The sequence below is a fragment of the Plecotus auritus genome (assembly GCF_963455305.1).
Source record: "Plecotus auritus genome assembly, chromosome: 9".
Classification (NCBI taxonomy): Eukaryota; Metazoa; Chordata; class Mammalia; order Chiroptera; family Vespertilionidae; genus Plecotus; species Plecotus auritus.
Genome location: NC_137783.1, coordinates 43,663,714 through 43,688,640, shown reverse-complemented (window position 1 = coordinate 43,688,640; position 24,927 = coordinate 43,663,714). Strand labels below are relative to the sequence as shown.

The 24,927-nt window shown below is 48.4% G+C and overlaps 2 protein-coding genes across 2 annotated transcripts in view; both read right to left on the bottom strand.

Annotated features, from left to right (window-relative positions):
* Window positions 1-415: 415 nt before the first annotated feature.
* Window positions 416-24,927, bottom strand: part of HKDC1 (hexokinase domain containing 1) — a gene marked incomplete at its 5' end in the record, with an annotated part of 40,458 nt that continues 15,946 nt past the window's right edge. The window contains 13 exons of the mRNA XM_080688007.1: window positions 416-1,283; window positions 4,407-4,640; window positions 6,660-6,815; window positions 12,336-12,519; window positions 14,043-14,142; window positions 14,335-14,430; window positions 15,095-15,214; window positions 15,305-15,450; window positions 17,235-17,539; window positions 18,118-18,351; window positions 19,682-19,837; window positions 22,470-22,653; window positions 24,765-24,864. Of these exons, the coding sequence (XP_080544133.1) occupies window positions 1,136-1,283; window positions 4,407-4,640; window positions 6,660-6,815; window positions 12,336-12,519; window positions 14,043-14,142; window positions 14,335-14,430; window positions 15,095-15,214; window positions 15,305-15,450; window positions 17,235-17,539; window positions 18,118-18,351; window positions 19,682-19,837; window positions 22,470-22,653; window positions 24,765-24,864 (2,163 nt within the window). The 3' untranslated portion in view covers window positions 416-1,135. The remainder of the gene's footprint in view (window positions 1,284-4,406; window positions 4,641-6,659; window positions 6,816-12,335; window positions 12,520-14,042; window positions 14,143-14,334; window positions 14,431-15,094; window positions 15,215-15,304; window positions 15,451-17,234; window positions 17,540-18,117; window positions 18,352-19,681; window positions 19,838-22,469; window positions 22,654-24,764; window positions 24,865-24,927) is intronic.
* On the bottom strand, window positions 8,998-11,252 carry LOC308234061 (forkhead box protein M1-like; the record flags this gene model as incomplete). Its single annotated transcript, XM_080641249.1, is given in 3 exon segments — window positions 8,998-9,276; window positions 9,280-9,740; window positions 9,743-11,252. Coding segments are annotated over 3 exon segments (2,250 nt in total).

Sequence of the window (24,927 nt, the reverse complement as noted above, 5' to 3'; positions counted from 1 at the left end):
GTGGGATCCTGTGATAAAGTCACTGGAAGTATTCCTTCAAATGAAATTTGGATAATCTGTTAGGATATTGCAGTAGATCTTCTTTAGACTAGAGTAGTGGTCGGCAAACTCATTAGTCAACAGAGCCAAATATCAACAGTACAACGATTGAAATTTCTTTTGAGAGGCAAATTTTTTAAACTTAAACTTCTTCTAACGCCACTTCTTCAAAATAGACTCACCCAGGCCGTGGTATTTTGTGGAAAAGCCACACTCAAGGGGCCAAAGAGCCACATGTGGCTTACGAGCCGCAGTTTGCCGACCACTGGACTAGAGAGATGCTTTCAGCAACTTGTGATTCTGTGCCCTTTATTCCACCAGCAGAGCATGAGTAAGCCTCCCAGATGAAATATTAACACCTCGTGCAAAGATTCTTGGGAAATAAAATATTTTTTATTTATTTACTGGATTTCATATACCCAATAGTTCTTAAAACAAGTATTAACAATAGCAACACAAACCACATGTAAAATGAAAAACAGGTACCACAAATGACACCCTTCCCAATGACACATGGGTATTGAGGAAAATCCTACAAGGTGCTAACATTACTCCCAGTGAGCATAAAAAAGCTTCCTACAGGCTCCCTGGCAATCAATCCTTCTTCATCCTGGGCCTGAACTCCAACGTCTTTGGAGTCAACATGACAAGTTAAGGACAGGTTAGATGAGATCAAGTAGAGGGCTCAGTCTACTACAGCGATGGCCAAAGAAGCCGGTGGGAGCTCAGCCAGCCAGGCCACATGGCAGATCATGCATATGTTGCCAAATCCAGCAGCCACAAGACCCAAAGCCATAGAGAACTGACAGGTCAGGCCTCAACTGAAATTTTGCTGAAAGGGGATCTCTCCAGCCACATGCTTTGATTTTACTAGTTGGCCCATCTTGAACCCAAATATGCCAAATAGAGCTATCATGTACTACCCTTGAAAACCAGTAACAAAATGCTAAGAATGCCCGAGAACCTGGGGTTCTCTTTCAGCCATCCCGAAGGCGAAGACAGCCAGAATCTTGCCTGTTGATCCCTGATCCACTCATCTGCCAGAAGGAAGGCTTGTCAGTATCCAAGGCGCATTGGGCCCAACCACGAGGGCTGCCTAGTTCTCCTTCTGTGCCTGCTGCAACCTCTTGGCCACAGCAGTGATCAGAGCGGCTCCCTTTCCACTCCCATCTTCTGATAGCATGAACGTCACATCACATTTAGGGGCTAGTTCTTTCACAGTTTCCTGCAATATCCAAGAAAAGCTATGAAAAAGAGAAATAAAATCATCAGCACTTACATATGGAATCATCATGTTTATAAATTATTTCGATCTAGTTTGTTGCTTCTAGCTTGCTTCTCAAGGATCCAGACAGCTTACACAGTTTTTTAGATAGCTATTTTAATTTTACCTTTTACTGAGCAACTGCTAATGCCAGAGAATAGTCTAAGTGTTTCACATACAGAACATCAAAGTGTAACAAATAGTAGTTTGAAAATAATTATTACTATCTTCACTACATAAATAAGAAACTTGTCAAATTTGTACAAACTAGTTCATTTATTAGGATTTGGACCAGGCCAGTCTTTTTCCAAACCCCACCTTTTTTTGTTCAAAATTTCCCCCAATTTTTATTTTCAAATTTTTCAAATGTTGAAAGAATAGTTCAGTGAGTACCTCTATACCTTCTGCCTAGTCTCAACAAAGTTAAAATCTTGTCCTGTTTGACCCATCCATTCACCCATCTCTCCCCCCATTAATTTTCCCCCAAAGCACACAGTGTTAATCACAATACTTGGCCTATCATTTGAAATATTAAATCCATTTGAATGTACATACTGGGAGTCAGTTACCAGGCCAGACTGTGGGATCAAAGTGTGTCTACCAAAGTCCTGGGATGTGGGTTACTGGAATGGTACAGGTGGCAGTCATCTCTGAGGGCCAGCATGCCAGAGAAGGATCTGAGCCCAACTCTACCACACAGCCAGTGGGTGACTCTGGCCAACCACTGACGCTCCTTGGGGCTATGCTGGTTAAGTGGGAGGAGAAGGGACTATTACCAGAGGCACAGTAAGGGTAATCAGTCCCAAACTTCCCATGGAAATAGGAGAAAATGGCTTGGCAATCACTGTTCAATCAAGTCTGTCTATCTTTTTAAAAAATATACAATTATTCAGTAGTTTTTCGTGTATTCACAAAGCTGTGCAACTATCACCACTGTCTAATCCCAGAACATTTCTGTCATTCTAAAAAGAAAACCCATACCTAATAATAGTTGCTTTCAATTCACACTAACCCCAGCAATCACTAATCTTTCTATCTTCATATATTTGCCTATTCTGAACATTAATATAATGGAATCCTGTTATATGTGGCCTTTTGTGTCTGGCTTCTTTCATTTAACATATTTTTCAAGATTCATCAAAGTTGTAGCATGTGTTAGTACTTCATTCCTTTTTATGAGTAATATTTCATTGTATGGCTATCCTACATTTTGTTTACCCACCCAGAAGTTGATGGACATTAGGGTTATTTCCCCTTTTGGCTAGTATGAATAATGCTGCTATGAACATCACTAACAAGTTTGTGTGTGAACATGTTTTCAATTCTCTGGAGTACACCTAGGAATGAAATTGCTGGGTCATATGGTAACTCCATGTTTATCTTTCTTAGGAATTGCCAAACTGTTTCCCACCAGCCAGGCATCAGGGCTCCAATTTTGTCACATCCTGATCAACACTTGTTCCTGTCACTTTTTTACTATGGCCATCCCAATGGTATTTCATGGTTTTGACTTGCATTTTCCTAGTGACTACCGATATTCGGCATCTTTCTGAGTGCTTACTGGCCATTGTAGATCTTCTTGGAGAGATGTCTATTTAAATCCTTTGTTCATTTGTTACTTATCTTTATGTCTGAGTTGTATTAAGTGTTCTTTATATATCCCAGAGATGAGTCCCTCATCAGATACATGATTTGCAAATATTTTCTTCCATTCTTTGTTTTCACTTCCTATGGCATACAAAATATTTTTGATTTTATGGAGTCCAATTTACCTACATTTTCTTCTGTTGCTTATTCTTTTGATGTCATATTTTAAAACATTGCCTAGTCCAAGGTCACAAAGATTTACACCTATGTTTTCTTTTAGGAGTTTTATAGTTTTAGATCTTAATTCAGGTCTTTGGTCCATTTTGAGTTAATTTTTGTACATGGTGTGAGGTCGGATGCCTTTTACTGCTTTTTCTTGCCTCAATGCCCTGGCTAGAATCTCCCTGATTTTCCCCTTGAGGTCACATGTTTTGGAACTGATTCTTCCAAACCTCTCCTTGAATCAAGATTCGACTGAGAGACAAAAATCACACAACCACCTGAAGGCAGCATTAAAAGCGGTACAATGTTGAATAGCAGTGGCAAGAGTGCATCCTTGTCTTGTTCCTGATCTTAAGGGAAAAGCATCCAGTCTTTCTCTCGCCAGTAAATATGATGCCAGCTGTGGGCTTTTCCCAGATGCTTCTATACCAGGTTGAGGAAGCTCCCTTATTCCTAGTTTATTGAGTAATTTTATCTTGAAAAGTGTTACGTTTTACCAAATGCTTTGTCTGTACCTGCTGAAATGACCATGTGGTTTTATTCCTTAGCCAAGTCTTGGTTCAAGGGAGAGGCTTGTAGGAGCCTCAACAAAAATATGTGACCCACAGGGAAAACCAAGAGACGATACCAGTCAGTTATTTTGAACAGTTAGCATCATAGGAAGGACTAAGGGTCAAGGATTACAATAAAAGTTCATGTATGCATTTCAGCATGATTGAAAATCTGTGTAAGCTTGTTAATACTTTCTCTCTTCACCAAAACAAAAGGTAAAACACTACATGAAAATGGAAATTATAGCTTTCATCACTGGAAATTTTGTGACAGGCCATTCCTGCTATAGCCACTGCTTAACTTAGTCCTCACAGCAATCCACGAGGCAGGTATGATTTGTGTCCTCATTTTACAGGGAATAAGAAACTGGATTCAAACTCACATTGCCTGGCAGGGCTCTTAATCCTTCTGTCCACTTCTTCTGAGCTAAGGAAATTATAACCAGCTCATACTCGACAACGCTCTGTGTTATAGAAACACTCAGTTTCATGACTCCCCTGTGAGCCAGCATTTCCTAAGCACTGAGTGGAGCACTTTACCTGTATTAACCCATGTCATCTTCCTGTAGCTCTAGACGGTAGAGATCATTACGACCCGCCTTTTACAGATGAGGAAGCTGGGGTTCAGAGGGGATGGCAAACCCTCCCACACCATACCACAGGGTCCAACCTTGCCTGTCAGATTCAACCGGGTCCACGCTTGACCTCAGCGCCCTCCCACCCCGTCCTTCTCAGGCACTCACTGAGGGTGCAGCTTGTACAGGGTGCCGTCCACACCCACAGTGATCTTCAGGTGCTCAAGCCCCTGGTCTTCCCTCCTTTTCTCCACGACGGCAGCCATGCCGGCGCCACAGAGCTGGGCCGCCCGACGGGACACAGCTCCACACACCTCCTTCACCACGATGCTGTCCTCACACGTGCTGTCCAAGCCGAGCTGCTGCAGGATCCTCCTCACCTGGAGGAGGGCCAGCCGGTCGCTGGAGGGAAGAAGAGTGTTATCAAGAGAGAACAACTGAGAAACAACCTCTATGACCATATAGCAGATTTGACAGGTAAGTGGGGGGTGTAGCCAGACAGTAGAATCCTTTGTAGACCTTAAAATTGAGTTTGCATGAGAATATCTAATGCTATGAAAATGTTTATGATGTATTAAGTGAAAAAAATAAATTATAAAATACTACCTGCCATATGATCTTGGTTTGTTTTTGTTTTTAAAAGTTTTTCCTTACACACACACACACACACACACACACACACACAGAGCAGAAGGAAATCTATTCAGATGCTGGTAGGATTGCCAGTCATTTTTATTTTCTTCCTTTTGCTTATGAATAAGCAATATTTATATAGGAAGGAAAAAAAGTGGGGTTTTATTAGTATGTATAAAATTCCTTCCATGATCTAGCCCTTCACAGTTTACCTAGTTCTTTCATGTACATTCCCTTACTCTATCCTCAGAGCCATCCTTGGGGCTAAGCAGCAGAGCAATTATTTACCTTATAAAGAAGGAAATTGGGTCCAGAGAAAAGCTACCTGCCTCAGGTCACACAGCACGGAGTTAAGTGGTAGAGATGAAGCACAAGCTCAGGCTCTGAGACTGTAAATCCAGGATTCTTCCCCTGAGATCACTGTCCCACCCATTCAACATGTGTTGAGATGGTCCACAGTCAGCGTAGCAACTGCTGTCTTCCCATTGGCACTCGATGCTATGATTCTATTTTATTCCATAAAGGTGCTTTTTTAAAAATGCCTGTAGATGTCAAAGCATCCAAAGCAGACACCTTTTGTGTGGCAGAAGCAAATATTTCTGGAGGCGTATAGGTCCTGACAACTTGCTTTGTCCAGGAACGACTTTCCTTGTATTCAAAAAAGCCAGGCAAAGATACGCCAATCTGTCTATCTCTTGCCCACAAGGGAGCAACTATTTCCCCACACAAAAGAGGACCCCTCTGGTCACCAAAGGTGGTGACTTTTAACTTGCACCTTCGGATAGGATGAGTTGAAGACCAGACTCCTCCTCCCCCAAAAGAGAATGCTGAATGTTTGCTAATCATCACTTCAAAAACACAGAATTGCTGCTGGTGCTGCGGGTTCCACCACTCTCTCCTTAAACAGAACTCCTCCGCAACAGTCCATCGCATGTCCCTCATTAAATGCACTGCTTTCCTTCATAAAGAGTTTTCTTTTCCCCCCAGAATGATTTCTGGCTTGCTGGCACCTGGCCATAAAGACCAGGAGACTTAAATGAAGGAAGTCAAATTGAGAGAAATTCCAAACACAAAGCCTCTGATCGCACCCAGGGCTGCAGGAAAAGCAGTGAAACCAACATGTGTGCATAGCTGGAGGCAGTGGGAACTGGAACTACCTTTTTAAAAAGTGTAACCAGCCCAGCTGGCGTGGCTCAGCGGTTAAGCATCGACCCAAGAACCAAGAGGTCACTGGTTTGATTCCTGGTCAAGGCACATGCCTGGGTTGTGGGCTCGATCCCCAGGGCGGGGGGAACAAGCAGGAGGCAGCGGACCGATGATGTTTCTCATTGATGTTTCTATCTCTCTATCCTTCTCCCTTCCTCTCTTTCTAAAAATCCATAAAAAAAAGAAAAAGAAAATATGCTTGCAAACATTCAAGAACTTGAAAGGGAATATGATATGCAAAAATAAAAACCGCTGTATTTAGTGGTGAGCATGTGGGTGATTTTTTAAAACGACTTTGCTTTCATATTACAGATATATTTTCTTTTTAGGAACAAACGAAGATCATTTAGGAACTCCTATGTAACAGTTTAGGAACCTAGAGCCCAGGCAGGCTGCTGACCCCTCAGCTGTGAGCACACCCTCGGGCTGTGGTCCCGAAGCAGCTGGAGAGAGGGGGCAACCCCTCCTCATCTGGCCTTGCTGTTTTTATTTTTAAACCTCAAACCCGCCTACCCCCAGCATGACAGCAGCACGTCCAAGTTAGGGCTCTCACACTGAGCAGTGAACTTGACCACACGTCACCTTTCAATCTGGGACAGGAACTTGGTTTCAAAGATGCCCCTGGTCCGGAGACGCTCTGAAATCTGCCCCCGGAAGAGGAGACCCTGCTTGGTCAGGTCAATCAGGATCTGCCGCACAATCTCCCCCAGGTACATCCCACTGGTCATTTTCTCATATCTGTTTGGGGAAGAGGGATAGGTTGGTGAGAGCAGGAGAATCAGCGCTGATGAATGGTTCCCAAAAGGACATGGTTGGGTATGGAAGGCATACCATTGGCCTCCGCCAGCTGCCTGGCTTGGAGTGCTTCAGAGTGAGCAGTGGCCAAGGGAAAGGCAATGATGTGGGCAAGCCAGGCTTTGGAGCCACAGTGAGCGGGAGCCAGGTCCCAGCTCTGCCACATATTAGGGGCACCTGAGCTAGCACGAAGCCATTGTCTATAAAACAGGGACCAAAACGCTGACCGCATAAGACTGTGGGAAGGCAAGCATCTGGTGTACATACAGCAGGTGCTGTGTAGAGCTGGTCCCTCTCCTGTTCCCAAAGCCAAAGCCCCTTGGTTCGTATTATACATCTGTTCTACCGGAGATTCTCGAGGCTTTATATTTGAAGAAATCTGTCCCACTAGAGATTCCACCCCACCAGATAATACATTTACACTGTCCGCACACACCAGGGGTCCTCAAAGATGGGACCACCCTGTCCCCTTTCTGCCAGGCTGTGAGTAGCACGAGGGAAGGAGAAAGAGGGGACGTGCCTTGTGACCAGCAGCACTGACCAGGCAGTCTGCACAGGTGTGTGACTGGCACCAACCACAGGGACGCAGGCTGGGCTGCCCCTGCTACAGGCCAATGGGAATTGGAGAGTGGCCAAGACTTGTGTGTTCTCCTCACTGAGCTGCCCTAACATGAACCCAAGGAGCCAAGATGAAATAGACAAATTATGGCAGCAAATTCAAAAGTGCTGCCCCCTTAAGTCCTCATTCCAAAAAGGTAAGCCTCCGGTGGATTCGGACTCAGAACAAAGTCAGAAGGACCTCGGCCCTTAAGAAGAGCCATGATATCTGGATGCCCCAATGTGGGATCCAGAGATAAATACATTGATCAGATTTTTTTCTTTTTTGGAGCAAGTGCCAAGGAAGATGAGGAACCACGGGGCCTCTTCTATGTAGTGTGCTCAGTTCGACAGTAACTAAGGCATTTGTGGCCCAGTCATCCCATTACATTTCCTATCTGCTCAGCTTCTTCACATGACTATCACCCATCACAGCAAATCTGTATGTCCATCTTATTTTATATACTAAGACACTGAGTTTAGTTGTGACCTGATAGTAAAACATTTACTCTCTGGTACATTATCGAAAAAGTTTGTCAGCTCCTGTTCTTTTTTTTTTTTTTTTTTCCCTTACACCCTGGATTTTATTGAGTAGTTACAGTAGTGTTCTTGAGCTGGCTCACATGCATATGGCCAGCTGGGGCCTAGGTGGCTCTTTGCAAAGCTGCAGTGCAAGCTAAGGAAGCCAGGCAGGTCAGGACCCTTTTAGCCTTCTCAAGCCTCAGGCCAAGTTCTCATCAGTGCTAGTCTCTCTGGCATGATTAGGGGCACTATCAGAGAAACATCACATGGGCACACAGCTGGGCACCCACTCTCTGCTTCAGATGCATCCACCCCCCACTCCCAATTCAACTCTTGACACATTATAAGAGACATTTTTACCAGGATTTCTTCTTGGAAACAGGGGAGATGGGAGGGAAGAATAGTTAGAGGGGCTCTAGCAAGCAGATGTTTGTCTGGGTGCCTACAGTAAAGAATCATTGAGGCAGGTGACTTGGGCCTGGAGGAAAGCGTGCACTGCAGGTCCCCTTTCTCTAGGGACTAAAAGCAAGGAACAGGAAGCAAACTGTAACCCTGTCATCCTACCCATCTTCTGATAGTCTGTAGATAATGATCTAAGGAAATAAGCTTACATTTAAAATTAGAGGATAATTTGGAGCATATACACTATTTACAGGACACTCTGAAAGGAACAGGGAAGGTTAAACTGCTGGGCACAGAATACAGTTTTGGGAGTTCCTAATCTTATAATCCTTGTTTCTGCTATGCCTACCCTTCAGTTCTCACAGGGGGAATGAGGAATCAGATTCTCTAAGGGAGCATAGGGTGGCACAGAGTTCAGATACCAGGGCCTTGAGGCTTGTAGAGGGCCCAGTGGTGACTATGGCGTGATGTCTGCCTTGGCATAACAAGGTGGGGTTAGAGGGGCGGACAGTCCCTGCTTGCTGTCCTTACTCAGGCCTTTGATGGCCCAGCCACACAACTGCAAAGAGTGGACAACTTGAGCAGCAAGGGTAAGGTCAGGTCTCTACCGCAGCTCAGGCATGAGCTGAGCCCAGTTGATGTTGTCAGGGCCCAGCAGGTCCTCCTCCAGGCCAGGGAAGCTGATGTCCAGCAGAATCTTGCTCAGGCTGTCATTCATTGTGTCTAGAACCAGGCCTTCTGTCAGGGAACAGTTGGCTGGAAGGCTGGCAACCTGTGGCTCCCCGACCATGGGGTAGCCTAGCTTGGGGACTGCCATTTCTGAGAGGGAACAGCTACTAAAGGGATCAGAGTTGAGGTTAAAGGGCTCAGAATTGAGGAGTTCTTAGGGTGAATCAAAGAGGGGGATACTTTTCAATGGGGTGGTACTGAAATCTGTCAGCCCCAGGGAGTCAGGTAGGGGGCCAAAGGTACCCTCAGGGGTTCGTACTGGGCTGAACTCTAACCCCCCAACTTTGGCTGGGGGTGTAAGCCTCCAGGATTCGGGGCTCAAGGGGAGGACAGATTTGCTTGGGGTAGAGGAGATGGGCAGTGTCTCCTTAATGGGTGTCTTAAAAGGTCCTCCCTCCTCCTGAGAGTACCCAAGCTGGGAGGCAGGCACAGAGGGCTCTGAAGGGAGAGTGAGCTCTGTGACTGGTCTTGAAGTCCCAGGGGCCTCTGAGAAGAGCAGCTCGGGCTCATCCACACAGGGAGGCAGCAGGTGCTGTTTTCTTCGAGACCGGCTCATCTCCCTTCCCTCCCTTCGTTTAATCACGAGCATTTCAGACACACACCGGGTTAGGGACCTGAGCCACTGCAGGACTTCTTGGACCTTGGAGTGGGAGAGTGAGGGGAGTCCTCCTCCCAGGACTGAGACAGTTCCTCCTTGACAGATGGGCACGGCGAGGGCCACTCTATCAGGGGCAGGCTCTCCGCCTTGATGGGCCTCCCTAAGTGTGGCATTTCCTCCCCGGGCTGTATTTCTTCTTCCTTGATGGACTGAACTGGAAGCAGAGGAGATAGCCCTTCTCCAAGCAGGAGTTTCTCCGCTTTCACTGGCCCTGCAGTGGGCAGAGGGGCAACTCCCTCATCAGCTAGCGGCACCTTGGGGGCAATACTGACCTGCTTGCTGTGGCGAGCAAGCTCTGAGCTCATGAGTGAAGCTGCCAGGGGCAATGGCACCTTTACTGAGGGCTGTAACACCAGTGGCTGGTTCACTGGGAACCGAATGGGTACCAGGTATGAGCTGACCCGGGGTAGCAATGGCTTCATCTTCCGCCGTGCGCCCAGTGGGAGTGCAGTTTTGATGGTCACATTCCGGCGGAGCTCAGGATTGGGTCGTTTCTGCTTAAACACCTGGTCCAAGGTCAAGTAACGATTGGCACTGGGGTGAATGGTCCAGAAGGAGACCTTGCCATTGGCAGATGTCTCTCGAACAAACATGTCATGAAGAGAAAGGTTATGGCGAATGGAATTCTTCCAGCCTGGCTTTGCCATATGCTTAAAATAGGGGAAGTGGTCCTCGATCCATGTGTAGATGTCTTTCAAGGTCATGCGCTTCCTCTCAGTACTGTTGATGGCGAATTGTATCATGGCCATGTAAGAGTATGGCGGCCGCTCAGACACGGAGTCCTGCCAGGATGTTGATCCTCTTGGGGGCTCCTCAACCTTAACCTGACTTGGCTCCAAGTGCTGATTTTCCTTTCCTTCCATCTCTTGCTTGATGCTGCAGGAGCCCAGGCCATCAGAACTCATCTTTCCAAGCCACTGGATGTTGGTCAGGCTGGTGTTAAGAGTGCAGCCTGCTGCCTCACCGCCAGCACAGTTCTCCCATCTCTGCCCGAGAAGGGCTCCAGGTAGTCTAGGAAGATTCACATCCGTAGCTGCCGGTTTTGGTCCCAGGGTCTTGGTGATCCCTTCTGTCCTCTTGGAATCATTGCTGGTTTGGGCTTGAGGTTGGGGTTCTGGAGGGTGAGTGGGGGCTCCCCCACAGCTAATGAGGATGAATTCGTTGGGCCCATTGCTGCCACTCTCCTTGCCTTTGGCAGTCAATGCTGTGATAATGCTCTGGATATTGGCATTGTTGGGGATGGCCACCACTTGGGTGTTGGGCATAGTGGGGTGGTTAATAATCTTGATCCCAACTGGAAACTTGCAAGAGGTGGACTCTGCCATCTCATTGGAGGCCTGTGCTTCACCAGGCTCTTGTTGGGCAGGGGGCCTCTTAGGCTCCTCCTCTGATGTTTCACCTGGGGCATTTTGAACAGGTAAGGGCAGCCTCCGTCTTTTGAGAATCAGTGGCCGATGAGGGCTGGTTTTCATTATGAATCTATGTTTTCACTCTCCATTGAGAATCACAAGAATGGACCCTGGAAAGTGCAAGGAGCAGCAGGATGTCAGAGATCTGGAAGCAGGTTTGTTTTTGACTTAATGCAAAGTCGGCTCAATCTTCATCCCAGCCACAGTCTGCTGAGGAAAGTAGGCCACCCGAGCCCTTCCAAGGCTGCGGGCAGGGTGCAGAGGTCAAACTTCCAGGGAAGGCCGAGAGGTGCTCCCGACTGCAGTCGCTGTCGCCGCCGCTGGGCTGTGGCTCCTAGGGCGGGCTCCGGGCTCCTCCAACCCAGGGGCCGAGCCAGGGCGCTGGGCAGGGACTCACGCTAGGCCCGCCGGATCCCTGGCGGTGCGGAAGGGGTGGGGAATCCCGGGGGATCCCGGGAGGGGAGGGGGTCCCAGGCCCTGTCAGCTCCTGTTCTAATGGAAAAGCCCAGGTTAATGATCAATTCCTAGCATGATAGCTCTATCCCTAGCTACTCCTTTCTCTCCTTCTCAAGAAGGTATATGAGGATGCAAGTGAAAATATACTCTACTTTTTTAAAGAACCATCCATTGTTTTCAGTAGGGTTAGTAGTTGGAATACACCTCACAGGTGACTATGACCCATGTTGGGACATGACATCATGTTGAGAACCAGGACTCCCATCCTTCACCTGTGGCCACTTCCTCGCCCAGAGCAACAGAGGTCAGCAACCTGGCAGCCAGCTCTTAAAATGCTGAGGATGCTGACCCCTAAATTGGACCTCCCGGAAGCCCATCCTGAGAGGATCCACCGAGTCACCAGGCCTCTCCTCTGTGACACCTGGCACGCAGACAGCCTCTGCCTCCACTAGCCACCACCTTTATGAGGTCCTATGATAATTAGAAAAAGGCAACCCTTTGTTCTACTTATTGGAAATTTGTCATAATATTTTGCTTCTGTTCAAATAAGACGGTACACTAACATCTAATAGAGAGTTGTAATAAATATATGAAATTATAGTGTCTATATTAAGAAAATGGCACCCACCCCTAGATCTGGTAAAGTTGTATATGCACAACCTGCACACATGTACACATCTGCCTTCTCACCTCTGTTTGCCGGGATTCAAGGACCCCTCATCCACCTCCTTGTCATATTGGGTCCGGATGTCATCTATGCAGCCGTTATCTCCAAATCCTCCCCATTCCGTGTTAATGCACATCTTCCCTTCGTCCCCTTCCACCACCTCTATGTTCCTCATCTCCTCCATGTAGCACATATTGCTGCCCGTTCCTAGAAGGAATCATGAAGAGACTTTAGTCTTCAAAAGGCACCACCAGATCTTAAAGAGGCAGTGGAGCGCAGTAGACAGGACTTTAGGCTTGGAGTCAGACAACTGGATTAGTCAAAAGCTGAATTGCAGCTTTATACCATTGCTGAGTGACCTTAGACAAGTATCTCATTTTCAGAGACCCAATTCCTTCATCTGTGAAAAGGAAACAATGCCTGCCTCATAGATTTGTTATTTTAAAAAAATGAGATGAGCTCTGGCTGGTGTGGCTCAATGGTTGAGCATTGACTTATGAGCTAGGAGGTCACAGTTCGATTCCCGGTCAGGGCACCTGCACCATTTGTGGGTGCAATCCCCAGTACGGGGCATGCAGGAGGCAGCCAATCAATGATTCTCTCTCATCATTGATGTTTCTCTCTTTCTCTCCTCCCTTCCTCTCTGAAATCAATAAAAAATATATTTGAAAAAATGACATGATGTTTGTAAGTTTCCTCCACATACTAAGTATTCAATAAATGGTGATAGCAGCAGCAGTATCACCTCCATCATCATCCTTGTTAAGCTATAGGCACACAAAGTGAGCCTCCAACTAATCATAGAGTTAGCAGTCAGAGCTGGAAGGGACCATGAGGAATCATCTAGTCTTGGACAAGCAAATGTTTAGCATCTATAAGCCAGCCTCTTCTCCTTGGCCCATGACCTGGCCTAAGAACTATTCTTAACACAACAGTCCAGGCAACTATTACATGTAATTAAACAAGTCTCATCTCTTTGCTCACCTAGATATAGCCCAGCCCCTCCCATAGATGAGGAAATTCAAGTCAAGAAGAATAGTAACTTGCCCAAGGTCACAAAGTGGGTAAGAGTTGGAATGAGATGAAACCCCTTGCCTGGCATTGAAGACATCTCAATATATCCCCATCAGCTTGTTCCACCTACTCCTCGCCTCCAGGAACCCCAGACAACCAACTGGAACAACTTTCGCAGATTGTCATCACTTAAACTGTGCCTCTCAGTTGGAATGCCCTTCATCCCCATCTCCACCTGTTCAACTCCCAACCTTTCCCCCAGCTCTTAATGAGAGCCATCCTGCTGGAATCCACCCTAGTCCTTAATCGCTGTCAGAACCTTCTCCCTTAGGTTTCTTTCCAAATCTTCCCCATCCTGTGAACCCAGACAGCCAGAAAAGGTCAGAGAACATTGAAGCCAGCCTTGGGCCAACATGATTCAACTGAGGTCTCCTTCCTCCCAGGATAATCTGCTTCAAGGCCCTAATCTGAAAGTCCCATTTTTATATCATTCTTCTTCAACAGAAAAGACAACCTTGACTAACTACCCTTAATGAAGAAAGATATTAAGACTTAGGAATTAGGAAACCTAGAATCCCAGTCTTAACTTCATCTCTGCCTTGGACAAAGCCAGCTCTAGAGCCTCTGAACAATCTCCCCCACCTCACTATGTTAAAAAAGGATCCTCCAAAAAAATCAGATGGGAGTAGGCCAATGGGACATGCCTGACCACTTACCCGCAATCAGGCCAATCTCACAATTAGGATCTTCATAGCCACAAGTCATCATGGTCCCCACTGTGTCATTCACAACTGCAACTATGTCCAGGTCAAACTCCTGCAAAGGAAGCAGCTCTACTGTAGGTAGAATGTGCAAGCCAAATGGACTTAGGAGGGGCATATCAACCCAGAGTAGGGGTGGGGTGTGTGAGAGAGAGGTCAGAGTCACAGGGCTGGACGTAGGACAGTAGACCAAAGGGGTTTGGGGGGAGGGGCTAGGTCAGGCATGAGCCTCAACACCGTATCGTACGTTTCTCCTCTTGATGGCTTCCCTGAGCATATCCACCATGTCTTCCCCTTCACAGTCAGTAGCCTTAAAGCCTTTGGTCCACTCAATGAGTGTCCCCTGAAAGAAAGGAGGAGAAACTCACTTGAGCAGTAGTTTTCTGGGACCACTGCATGACCTCAACAACTAATAGGTGGTCAGGTGTGTGTGCTTTTGATTGCTTCCATCTATGCAGCCCTAACACTAGGCCCAGAGGCATTACAAAGCATGATGCTCAGACAGGGTCTACTTCTGAGTGGAATAATTGCAGTAATTCATATTCATCAGTGATCAACTCGTGTTCCCTGGCCATGACTGCACAGAACAAAGGCCTGGATCACTTCTAATTTAGCCAAGGACAGATTAAGATGTGATTAATGATAAAGCTACAGACTGTTTATTAAAGTATTGTTCCACAGTAAAACACTAGAGGCATCCTATCATTCAAAAAAAAATGGATCTATCACCTTGTACATCTATATAGGAAATTATTACATATATATATATATATATATATATATATATATATATATATATATATATAAAAGCCAAGCGACCACAACGCCGGAACCACCCGTTGCTTTGAGTGCACTGCGGCCCCAACCGCCCGCAGCCCCTCCCTCTGGCTGTCCTGTCCTAAGGCCCCTAAATAAAATGAACAGTGACTCAGAGGTACCTTGGTATTCCCCTCGTGGAGGGCAGCCCACCCCACGGGGCTGGCTGGGAGTCTGGCAGGGTCTCTTACCTTATCGATGCCTGTCTGCCTGCAGGGAAATGAGAACGTGAAGCCCAAAGGCAGCGGGGCTCCCTTGAGGCCCATGTAGTCCAAGAAGTCGGAGATGCACTGCACGATGTGGTCAAACAGCTATAGGGAGAGAGTGACAGTCACCCCAGGCTGGCTGTGACCAGGGGCAGGCTGGCACCTCAGCGCACAGACCCACAGCCTGACGTTTACCTCCTCGCCGGTGCCCTGCATGATCTCCAGAGGGATGGCGAAGATCTTGTTGTACATTCGCACTGACCTCCGGCCACTTCTGATCTTCACCAGGAGGACGCGGAAGTTGGTTCCCCCCAGATCCAGGGCGAGGAAATTTCCTTTCTCTGTGGTGGAGAAAGCGAGGCTCTGCTCCACCAGCATGCACAGAGCAGGGACTCAGGGGAGGCGTGGGGGGACAGGAGATGAGGAAAAGGAGCAGCCTCAGAGCCTGCCCCGGGTTGCAGGTCCGGAGCACCCGCAGGCGCCCGGAGCTGTCTGAGACCAGCCTGCTTTTCCTGGCACCTGGTAAAGGCCACACGCAGTACTTATGCTCAAGTAGCCTCTGAGGTGAGTCAGGCCAGGCTGCCCTGAGTGCAATGGCCTCCAGAAGGTGGTTCCATCTGTCTGTGTGGCCTAGAGGAACTGCTCATCACGAGATAGAGTGATTCTTCTCATCCCTGCTCTCCCCTTCCCTGGGTTCCCTCACCCCCACTAGCCAGTTTGGCTCAATGGATAGAGCATCGGCTTGTGGACTGAAGGGTCCCGGGTTTGATTCCAGTCAAGGGCAGGCTGGATCCCTGGCCGGTCAGGGCACATGCAGGAAGCAACCAATAGATGTGTCTCTCTCATCTCTGTTTCTCCCCCTCCCTTCCACTCTCTCTAAAAATCAGTGGAAAAATACCATCGGGTGGGAATTAACAACAAAAAGAAATCAAATCAAGTTCAACCTTCAATACCAGCCACTGCCTCTCACTTCTCCAGCATCGCAGAGCACCACAGACCGTTCTGGAAAGTCTTTTGCCTTGCTCTCTGTCTCACCCTGCTGCAGCCACACTGGTCATTTCGCTGTTCCTTGAATTTGCCAACGACATCACTCCCAGCCAGCTCTCTCACCCCTCACCCTGCTCTATTTGTCTTCATAGCACCTGTCATTACATGGCATCATATGGCGTTTATTGTCTGCCAGCCCAACAGAACATAAGCTTCACGGGGTAGGGACTGTGTTTTCCTCACTGCTCTATCACCAAGACTAGAACAGAGCCTGGCACATAGTAGGTGCTTAATAAAACTTTGAGGGATAAAGGCAGGAGGATGAACGGGATGAAGGAATGCATAATTGAACAGTATCTCTACTGCTCTCAGTTTTTTCCCCATGTAGACTCCAAGAACATTGGCTCTGGAAAATATCTTTGCTGTTGAGAGTTCCAAAGTAGAGCTGTGTGGCTGTGAGTATGTCATCTAACCTCTCCGAGTCTGTTTTGGCATCCATAAAATGGGAATCACTCTCTATTTATGGAACATCCAAAGAGGTTGTGAGGATGAAATGAAATGTTCAAAAGCAAACTACAAGCTAGAAAGCATCAGACCAAGGTCGTTATTTCTGGGTGCAGTTCATGAGGTTCAGAGAGGTGAAGTAACTTCTCTAAAGAACTGACTCCACTGTGGAGTGGCTCCTCTCAGCTGAGCACAGAGGACCAGGAAGAGGATCAGGGCTTGGAAAAGTCAGGAGCAGAGAGTGCTGAGGGGAGAGCAAGAGAGCCACGCCTCCGGAGGGAAGAGAGGCAAAGAAGCCGCAGGAAGGCAAGCCAGACGACTCCAAGTGTCCAGATGGCAGCTCCCGGGGACAGCATCTGGTCTTCTGTTTGCCAACAACATGGGGTACACTCCATGTTCTCAGCTACACAGACACACGCGCACCCTGCGGGAGGCGTTCTCTCCACCAGCATGCACAGAGCAAGGTCAACCATGGCAAATAGCTGCAGAAGGAGTACTGACCTTCTACCCTGCCCCCCGCCCGCCGTTACAGACAGGAATCCAAAGCTCTTCAAATAAAAAACCTAACTGGATTTAAGGAGTTCCGTGGGAGTTCTGGGTGGCCCTTCGGAAAAGAAAGCTGTGCATGGCCCACCTGTGCCATCCGGCATCCCACAGACGTAGGTGGGCAGCATCTTGACGGTGGCCAGCAGGTGGGTGTCCCTCTTCAGCCCGTACTCGAGCTCAGCCCGCATCTTGTCCCGCACGCCCACGAGCTGCTCTCGGGTCAGCCGGAACAGAGCCAGCACGCGGTCAACCTGCTTCCGCTGGGCCTGCACGCGGGAGGCCACCGCCGTCACCATGGCTGCCCCCTTGGTGCTGCCACTCTCCGACAGGAGGAAGCGGACGTCACAGTTCGGGACCAGTCTCCTCACCACCTTGTGCAGGCGTTTTGGGTATCTGAAGGCAGGGGTGATGGCAAAATACAGAACAGTCATACAGGCCCAGCCGGGCCAATGGGAACAGGCAGAGGACAGCGTGGGCCGGGTCCTGGGACCCCTTTAGTACCACCTCTGTTAGCCAGAGAGGCGTTTGCACTCCCTCCTTCTGGGAAATTCTCATTTCCACATGTTTTCCTACCAGAATCCTTCACATGAACTTGGCCACCTCTGTCATCCCTTTCCCCCTGTACAGTTGGGTGTGTTTGTCCAGGCTTCCCACACAGCAGGCGTTCAACAGAGACGGGCGGATAGGGGAACAGACAGATAGAAGAGTGGCCAGATGCTAAACACAGAAATGGCTGGCCTTGCTAGTCAGGTAATTGGCTTTAGCAGAGTATTTCTCTAAGAATGACCTCCCCCACCCCCACCAAGCAACCCAGCCAGCGAGCCGGAAGCAGCCCCTGAATCCAGCCTTTCCCCTGAATCCTCAGAACCCATGGGAGATGGTTGGTTCCAGGGAAGCAGCACAGTTCGAGCACACTGGGACCCTGTTCCTGGGGAGACTCATTCGCGGGGTGTGGCCGCAGCAGCACTCACTGAGGGTGTATCTTGTAGACGGTGCCGTCCACGCCCACCGTGGTCCGGAGCCGCACCAGCTTCTTATTCTCCCGGAGGCGAGTCAGGATGGCCGCCAGGGCCGCCGCACAGAGATTGGCCGAGCGGAAGGAGACGATGGTGCAGACGTGCTGGACCGCAATGCAGTCGGCCTCCGAAGGCTCCAGGCCCAGGTCTGTGAGGATCTCTCGTGTGTTGGCAAGGCCTTCTTTATACCTGGCCAGGGACAGGAATGAGAGGACCCCCCTTTTCCCTCCATGGGAGTCCCCCTCGGAGAACCAGCTTTCTCACCTCTCAGGACCTTGCAAAGAAACAGGCTGGCACATAGTAATCTAATAATAACAACATCAGAAGTGATCAGAGGAGCCACCACTTGTTGAGCACTCACTATGCGCCAGCACTTGTCTAAGCATTTGACAGGTATTAACTCAACGCTCACAACACTCCTGGGGGAATTTCGTCATTACCCGATTGCTCAGAAGAGACCTGAGGCACAGAGAGGGCTAGTAACTTGTCCACAGTCACACACCTGGTAAGTGCAAGGCTCGGGATTTGAACTCAGGCAGTTAGATTACAGAGTCTACCCTTTACCCACCTTGTACTATACCTTGTACTATACTGCCTTTCACCGAAACTCAGTCCTTGCCAAGCTCTGCACAAATAGATGCTGGGAGTCACATGCCATTTCACTGAGCTCAGAATGTAAACTGATTACAAAGCTCAGGGCAATACCAGAGTTTCTGAGCCGGAGGAACCGGACCATAAGTTGGCTGGGGCCATGCCCCATTGCAGGGACCTGAGTATGAGGCCTCAGATCCCCAAAGCCAAAGCCAGCCCCCAGCAGGACCAGGTAGAGAAGGCTCCTGCTATGGCAGGAGTTCTTAACTTGGGTTCCATGACTGGGCTTTTATGGGTCTAAGGATGCCCTGATATTATAAGTACAATTGTGTGCAAATGTGCCTTTTGGGAAGGGTCCAGAACTTGAATCTGATCCTCAAAGGGGTCTGTGACCCTAAACATTTTATACATCACAGCTTTAGGGGAAGCAGAAGGCAACAACACATGAGGAGGACAGACCTCCGTCGGCCGAATCCCAGGCTGATGAAACCCACAAGAAGCCACAGCTGAGTCACGACAGGCACTGCTAACCCTCCTCAGGTTGTAATCAGTTCTAAAACCATCCTGGCGAGGCCCGAGCTGGTGTGGCTCAGTGGATAGTGTGTCAGCCTGTGGACTGAAGGATCTCGGGTTCGATTTCAGTCAAGGGCACATGCCCAGGTTGCAGGCTCTATCCCCAGTAGGGGGCGTGCAGGAGGCAGCAAGTCAATGATTCTCTCTCATCATCGACGTGTCTAACTCTCCCTCTCCCTTCCTCTCTGAAATCAATACAAATATATTTTAAAAATAAAAATAAATCATCCTGATGAGGAAGAAGACCTGGTCCCTTCCGTCCCGCTGCACCCCTTTCATGAGAAGACCACGCCCTGGCCGCCCACCCTGCACTAAGCCTCTGCGTCAGGGTGGGAGGGACTCGCCAGCAGCTTACTTCTCCATGGCAGCCACGTGCCGTGTTTCAATCTTGCCCTTAGTGTGGAGACTGGAGGACTTCTTGCCCCCAAACAGGAGGCCTGCCTTGGTCATCTTCACCAAGATGAGCCTGACGAGTTCGCCCAGGTACAGGCCGCTGATCATCTTCTCAAACCTACAATTCGGTGAGCAGATCAGTGTCAGGAACGCCTCTGGTTATGCAGCATCCTTTCCCAGAGCCGGAGCCTGAGCAGTGCAGGGGCTGCTCCCAGATGAGGAGGCCTCTGTCCCCGTCCCAGCTTGGGGTGCCCTCTGCTCACCTGTAGAAGCAGGGACTAAACTAGAGGAGACCTAAGATTCTTTCCTGCTCTCAAAGTGCTTGATCCCAATCACCCTGGCCATGGCGGTGTCATTCTCATATTGGGCATTAGAATCTCAACTTTACAGACTCACGCACTTTCCCAATCATGGTGTGACAAAGCCACATTCAGACACTTCCAGCCCCTACACCATGCTTCTGTCCAAGAGAAAGATGCTGTGTCTGTGAGCTGGCCTTGGATAGCCCCAGAGAGGTTCCACAGTAACGTGGGTGAACTATCCCACCAGGCTGCCTACACCTGAGTCTGCATCCCTCAAGCAATTACTAATTATTTCCCAGGTAAACTATTAAATAGAATGTTTATTCTCCAAATGTACTAAGATAGAAAATCAAGGACACCCTGTTTCCTAATATATTTCATTATAAAAAAAAAAATTAGAACATTGCAGAAGCAAAAGGCAAAAGAAATCCAGGTTGGCTTTGAGGGGATGGAAATTATTTTAAGTGAAATGGAGAGGGCAAGGATGGTCAAGTCCTTGGGCCAGGACTGCTCTGCATCTCCAGGGAAATGGATGTGTGCTGGGGAGCAGGTGCATCCAAAGCAGGAATTTACTTTCCAGGTATGCAGTTCTGTGTTTAAATATTTTCTAGGAGGTACTTTTCACCAGGGCTTCTTGGGAAAATTATTTGATCCCAGGGCCGGGGCTGGGAAAATACATGATCTTCTGGGCCAGGAGAAAAAGGGTGATGGGAGCATGTCAAAGGATGTGGGGACCAGCTTGTAGGGGATTCCACTGGCCAAGTGTGAAAAATTTGAACATCAAAATAAATAATGATAGGAGGAAATTATAACCTATGAAATAAAACAATTCTATGTGTCCATATTGGTATGACTAGATCAATGGAGGGGACAAGAAAGCTCTTTCTTACAGTGAAATAACAATTAATGAACAGAGGAAATGATAGCATTAGAAACGCATCCATGGATGCTGAAACTAGAAAATGAAGGTTTCATGAGAAACAGGATGTTTCCATAATCCCAAAGTATCTCTTCACCAGACGCTTACTCGTTACAGAGGGAATCATAGTAAACATATGGTAGAGAAACCTGTTGCATTTCCCCTTGACCAGGTGGTTCAGGTAGCATCACCGGTAACTGAGCGAACACGTGCCTCCAGATACACAGCAATGAAGAGGACACACGTCATGTGGGAAGTTCCTGCTAAAAACTCATCACCAGAGCCTTGACCGGTTTGGCTCAGTGGATAGAGCGTTGGCCTGCAGACTTGAGGGTCCCAGGTTCGATTCCGGTCAAGGGCATGTACCTTGGTTGCGGGCACATCCTCAGTAGGGAATGTGCAGGAGGCAGCTGATCGATGTTTCTCTCTCATCGATGTTTCTGACTCTCTATCCCTCTCCCTTCCTCTCTGTAAAAAAATCAATAAAATATAAAAAATAAAAATAAAAAAATAAAAACTCATCACCAGAATCTAATCACGAGGAAACATCAGACCAATCCAAACTGAGGGACATGTTGTAAAATAAATGGCTTTTTATGCGTCAAGATCGTGAAAAACAAAGAGATGCCACAGAAGTGTTCAAGATAAAAGGAGGCTAACGAGACCTGGCAGAAAAACGCAGTGTGCGATCCTGGGTTGGACCCTGGGCCGGACAACTTGTTTCTTTTTGATAAAGGACGTTAGTGGGCCAGCAGTGAATTCTGAATAAGGTCTGTAAACAGACATGTATATTTTATATGTATAGATACATATACACACAAACATATAGAGAATGTTACTATTTAGGAAATCTGAATGAAGGGGAATTTTGTATGATATTCACAACTTTTTTATAAATCTGAAATTATTTTTTTTAAAGTTTAGTTTTTTTCATTCAACACTTACTGAGTTGCAATAATGTTTATGTGTAGGCAGGAAAGAGAAGTCGCGGGGGTAGCCTGCCTTCAGGGAGCGCGGCATGTAGACAGCCTGAGGCAGGCCCTCGGTATTTCCACTGCAGGAAGTGTGGGGTGAGGGCTGAGAAGGGGCCAGGAGCCCGGGGCCGGGAGGAGTCACACCCGGTGCTGTGGAACAAGGCCTCTGAGGAAGCAGCGTGTCGGGGAGCCCCGGAAACAGGGAGGCACTTGGCTGATTCCTGCTTCCTCGGGCTGCACTGGTCCGTTGTGTGGCCACTCACCAAATGCACCCAGAGGTCAAGACCCGAGTCATCTGGTCGCCCCTGCCTCACACACACATGCTCCATACACACGGACCGAATTAGGCCGAGGGTTATGACCGAGGCAAACCATTCCTCATCCTTGGCTTCACTTTCCTCATCTGCCCCGTAAAACTGAAATACAAGCCTGGCCTCGCAAACTCACTGGGACGGGTAATTAGTCACAACTGAAAAGCCTCCCGGGCATCAAGTGTCCCCGAGGGACTGGGTATTTCCTGGTGCCGATGCACAGACTCCAGCACAGGGTACTCACAGCTGCTTCCCCGGGTTGAGAGAGCCGAGGTCCAGATCCCGGTCAAACTCCGTGCGGATGTCTTCCAGGGCCCCGTCATCCCCAAAGGCCCCCCACTCGGTGCTGATGCACATCCTCCCCTCGTCGCCTTCCACCAGGTCAATGTTGCTCATGTCCTCCATGTAGCATGCGTTGGTGCCAGTGCCTGAACAAGGGATCAGAGGGAAGATGCACAGATGGAAGGCTCCCCGATGGGCAGGCAGGGAGCTCTTGGAATCCACCGCACAGCGCTTTTGATCCGGGCTGGTTCCCGCTGAAGGCAGCAGCTCTGGCGAGCCCAGGAGTTTGTGAGAAATAAAGCTGATATGCCAAGTCTATACTTCTCAGTGTGCTCATGGTTTGCTGTTATGAATGAAGTCAATCATGAAGAAGTCCCTAAGGAATATGTATGAGTGCTGACAACGCACATTTGCAAAGAGGAGGAGTTCACCTAACCTTATATTTTTTAAATTACCAACCCACAGTAATTTTTAAACCCCTTCCCTAAGCTACCTAACCTCTTCCCTATTTGACAGTAAAAATATTCTTTATTCATGACCTGCCACACATTGTTCCTAGCCTAAGCTATATCCTTATCGTTGACGGTGATTAGCTATCACATAAGAAAGCAAAATTTCATTATTCCAACAAGCCCTCGAGGATCGGGGGAGTGACGGTCTGTGTGGGACTTATTGGGGTGATGGCAATGTTCTGAAATGAAATAGGATTGATGGTTACAAAATTGTAAACTTACTAAAATTTGTTGAATTGTACTAAAATGAGAAAAGTTTTATGCCTCAATAAAGCTACGTAAGAAAAAAGAAAAAAAAGTAAGTGTCTTCCCTGGCCGATCCTCTGGTCTGAGGAGTTAAAAGCCAGCATGAGAAATAAGGAGGCAGAAAAGCAAAATGTAACACAGTATCTGGGCACACTTTCTCAGGAAAGCACGGACACTGTTAGGCATGGCCCGCACCCTGCACCCCGTCACTGACACAGTCACTAAGGCAGCACAGTGACAGCGGCTCGTGGACATGCCCGGCCCATGCCGAGGGGTGGGCTCCAGGAACGGGGGCAGATCAAGCCCCTCAGGGGTAAAGCGCCTGCCCTTCGGGAGAGTCAGGCTCAGGAGAATGTGGTTAGAAAGTAAGAAAAAACAATGCAGAAAACTTTTTCCAACAGCAGTAAAGGGATGGGGAGGTGGAAGGGCATGTCCAAGAACAGCCTATAAATCCCATCTATTTGGCTTCAATTGTCCCCCAGACTGCCTTCTCCCGGACCCCCCAGGAGAGCCCCTCCCAGCTCAGGGACCCACCCACTGGACACCTCCACGGCTCACCAACTCCCTGGCCCAGGCCGCCACCCCGTCTCGCCTACACAGTGCAATGTCTTGTGGCTGGTCACCTTGCTTCCACTGTTGCCCCCACTCATCAACTTCTCACACAGCGGCCAAATGAGCTTTTTAAAAATGCGCACCCCATTTACCCATCCCCCCAAAATCCTCCAATGCCTTCCTGTCTCCTTTGGGGCAAAAGCCAAAGATCCTCCATGACAATGTCTGTGACCTATGTCCAGTCCCGTCCACTCTCTCTAACCTGAATACCTACTCCCAGCCTCCATTCACCCAGATGCAGCCGCCATCAGCCTTTCAGGGTGCTTCCCCGAGCACCCAGACTCGGTGCCAACTCAGGGGCCATAGGTGTCCTCTTTCCTTTGCCAAGGACTCGCCTCTTGATCTTACTTGGCTGCCTCCTCCTCCTCACTGAGGTCCCTGCTCAAATGTACCCCTCAGAGCGTCCTGCCCTGACCACCTCACACTCACTCTCAGTCACACACACACACACACACACACACACACACACTCTCACTCACACACACACACACACACACACACACACTCACTCTCTCTCACACACACACACACACACACACACACCCCGCTTCATTTTCTTCCTCACAGTCAGCACCACCTGAAATGATCCTACTCCTTTAGGCCTCTTTGGCCCTTCACCCACCTCCCCCCTGAAAGCTCCATGAGCACAGGGACCCTGAGTATTAACTCACCCTGAGAACCCAGTGCAGAGACGGGCCTGACACACACAGTAGGCACCCAGTAAACAGTTGTTGAGTGAATGAATGAATTTTTCATCTTCCTCTATTGTTTCTCCTAAGCAGAAAGCACCAGTACCCTTCCCACAGAATTTGCTCAGAGTTTGCTCAAACTAAGCTCCAACCCAGCGCTGTACCCACATCCCCAAAAAGCAAGTCAAATTGAGTTACCAATGATGACACCAACTTCACAGTAGGGGTCATCATAGGCACAGGTCATCATGGTTCCCACGGTGTCGTTGACCAAGGCCAGGATATCCACATCGATGTCCTGTTGGAACACAGCATCAGTGGGTGGGAAGGGGGTGTCATCCCTCTATCTGTCCCCACAGAG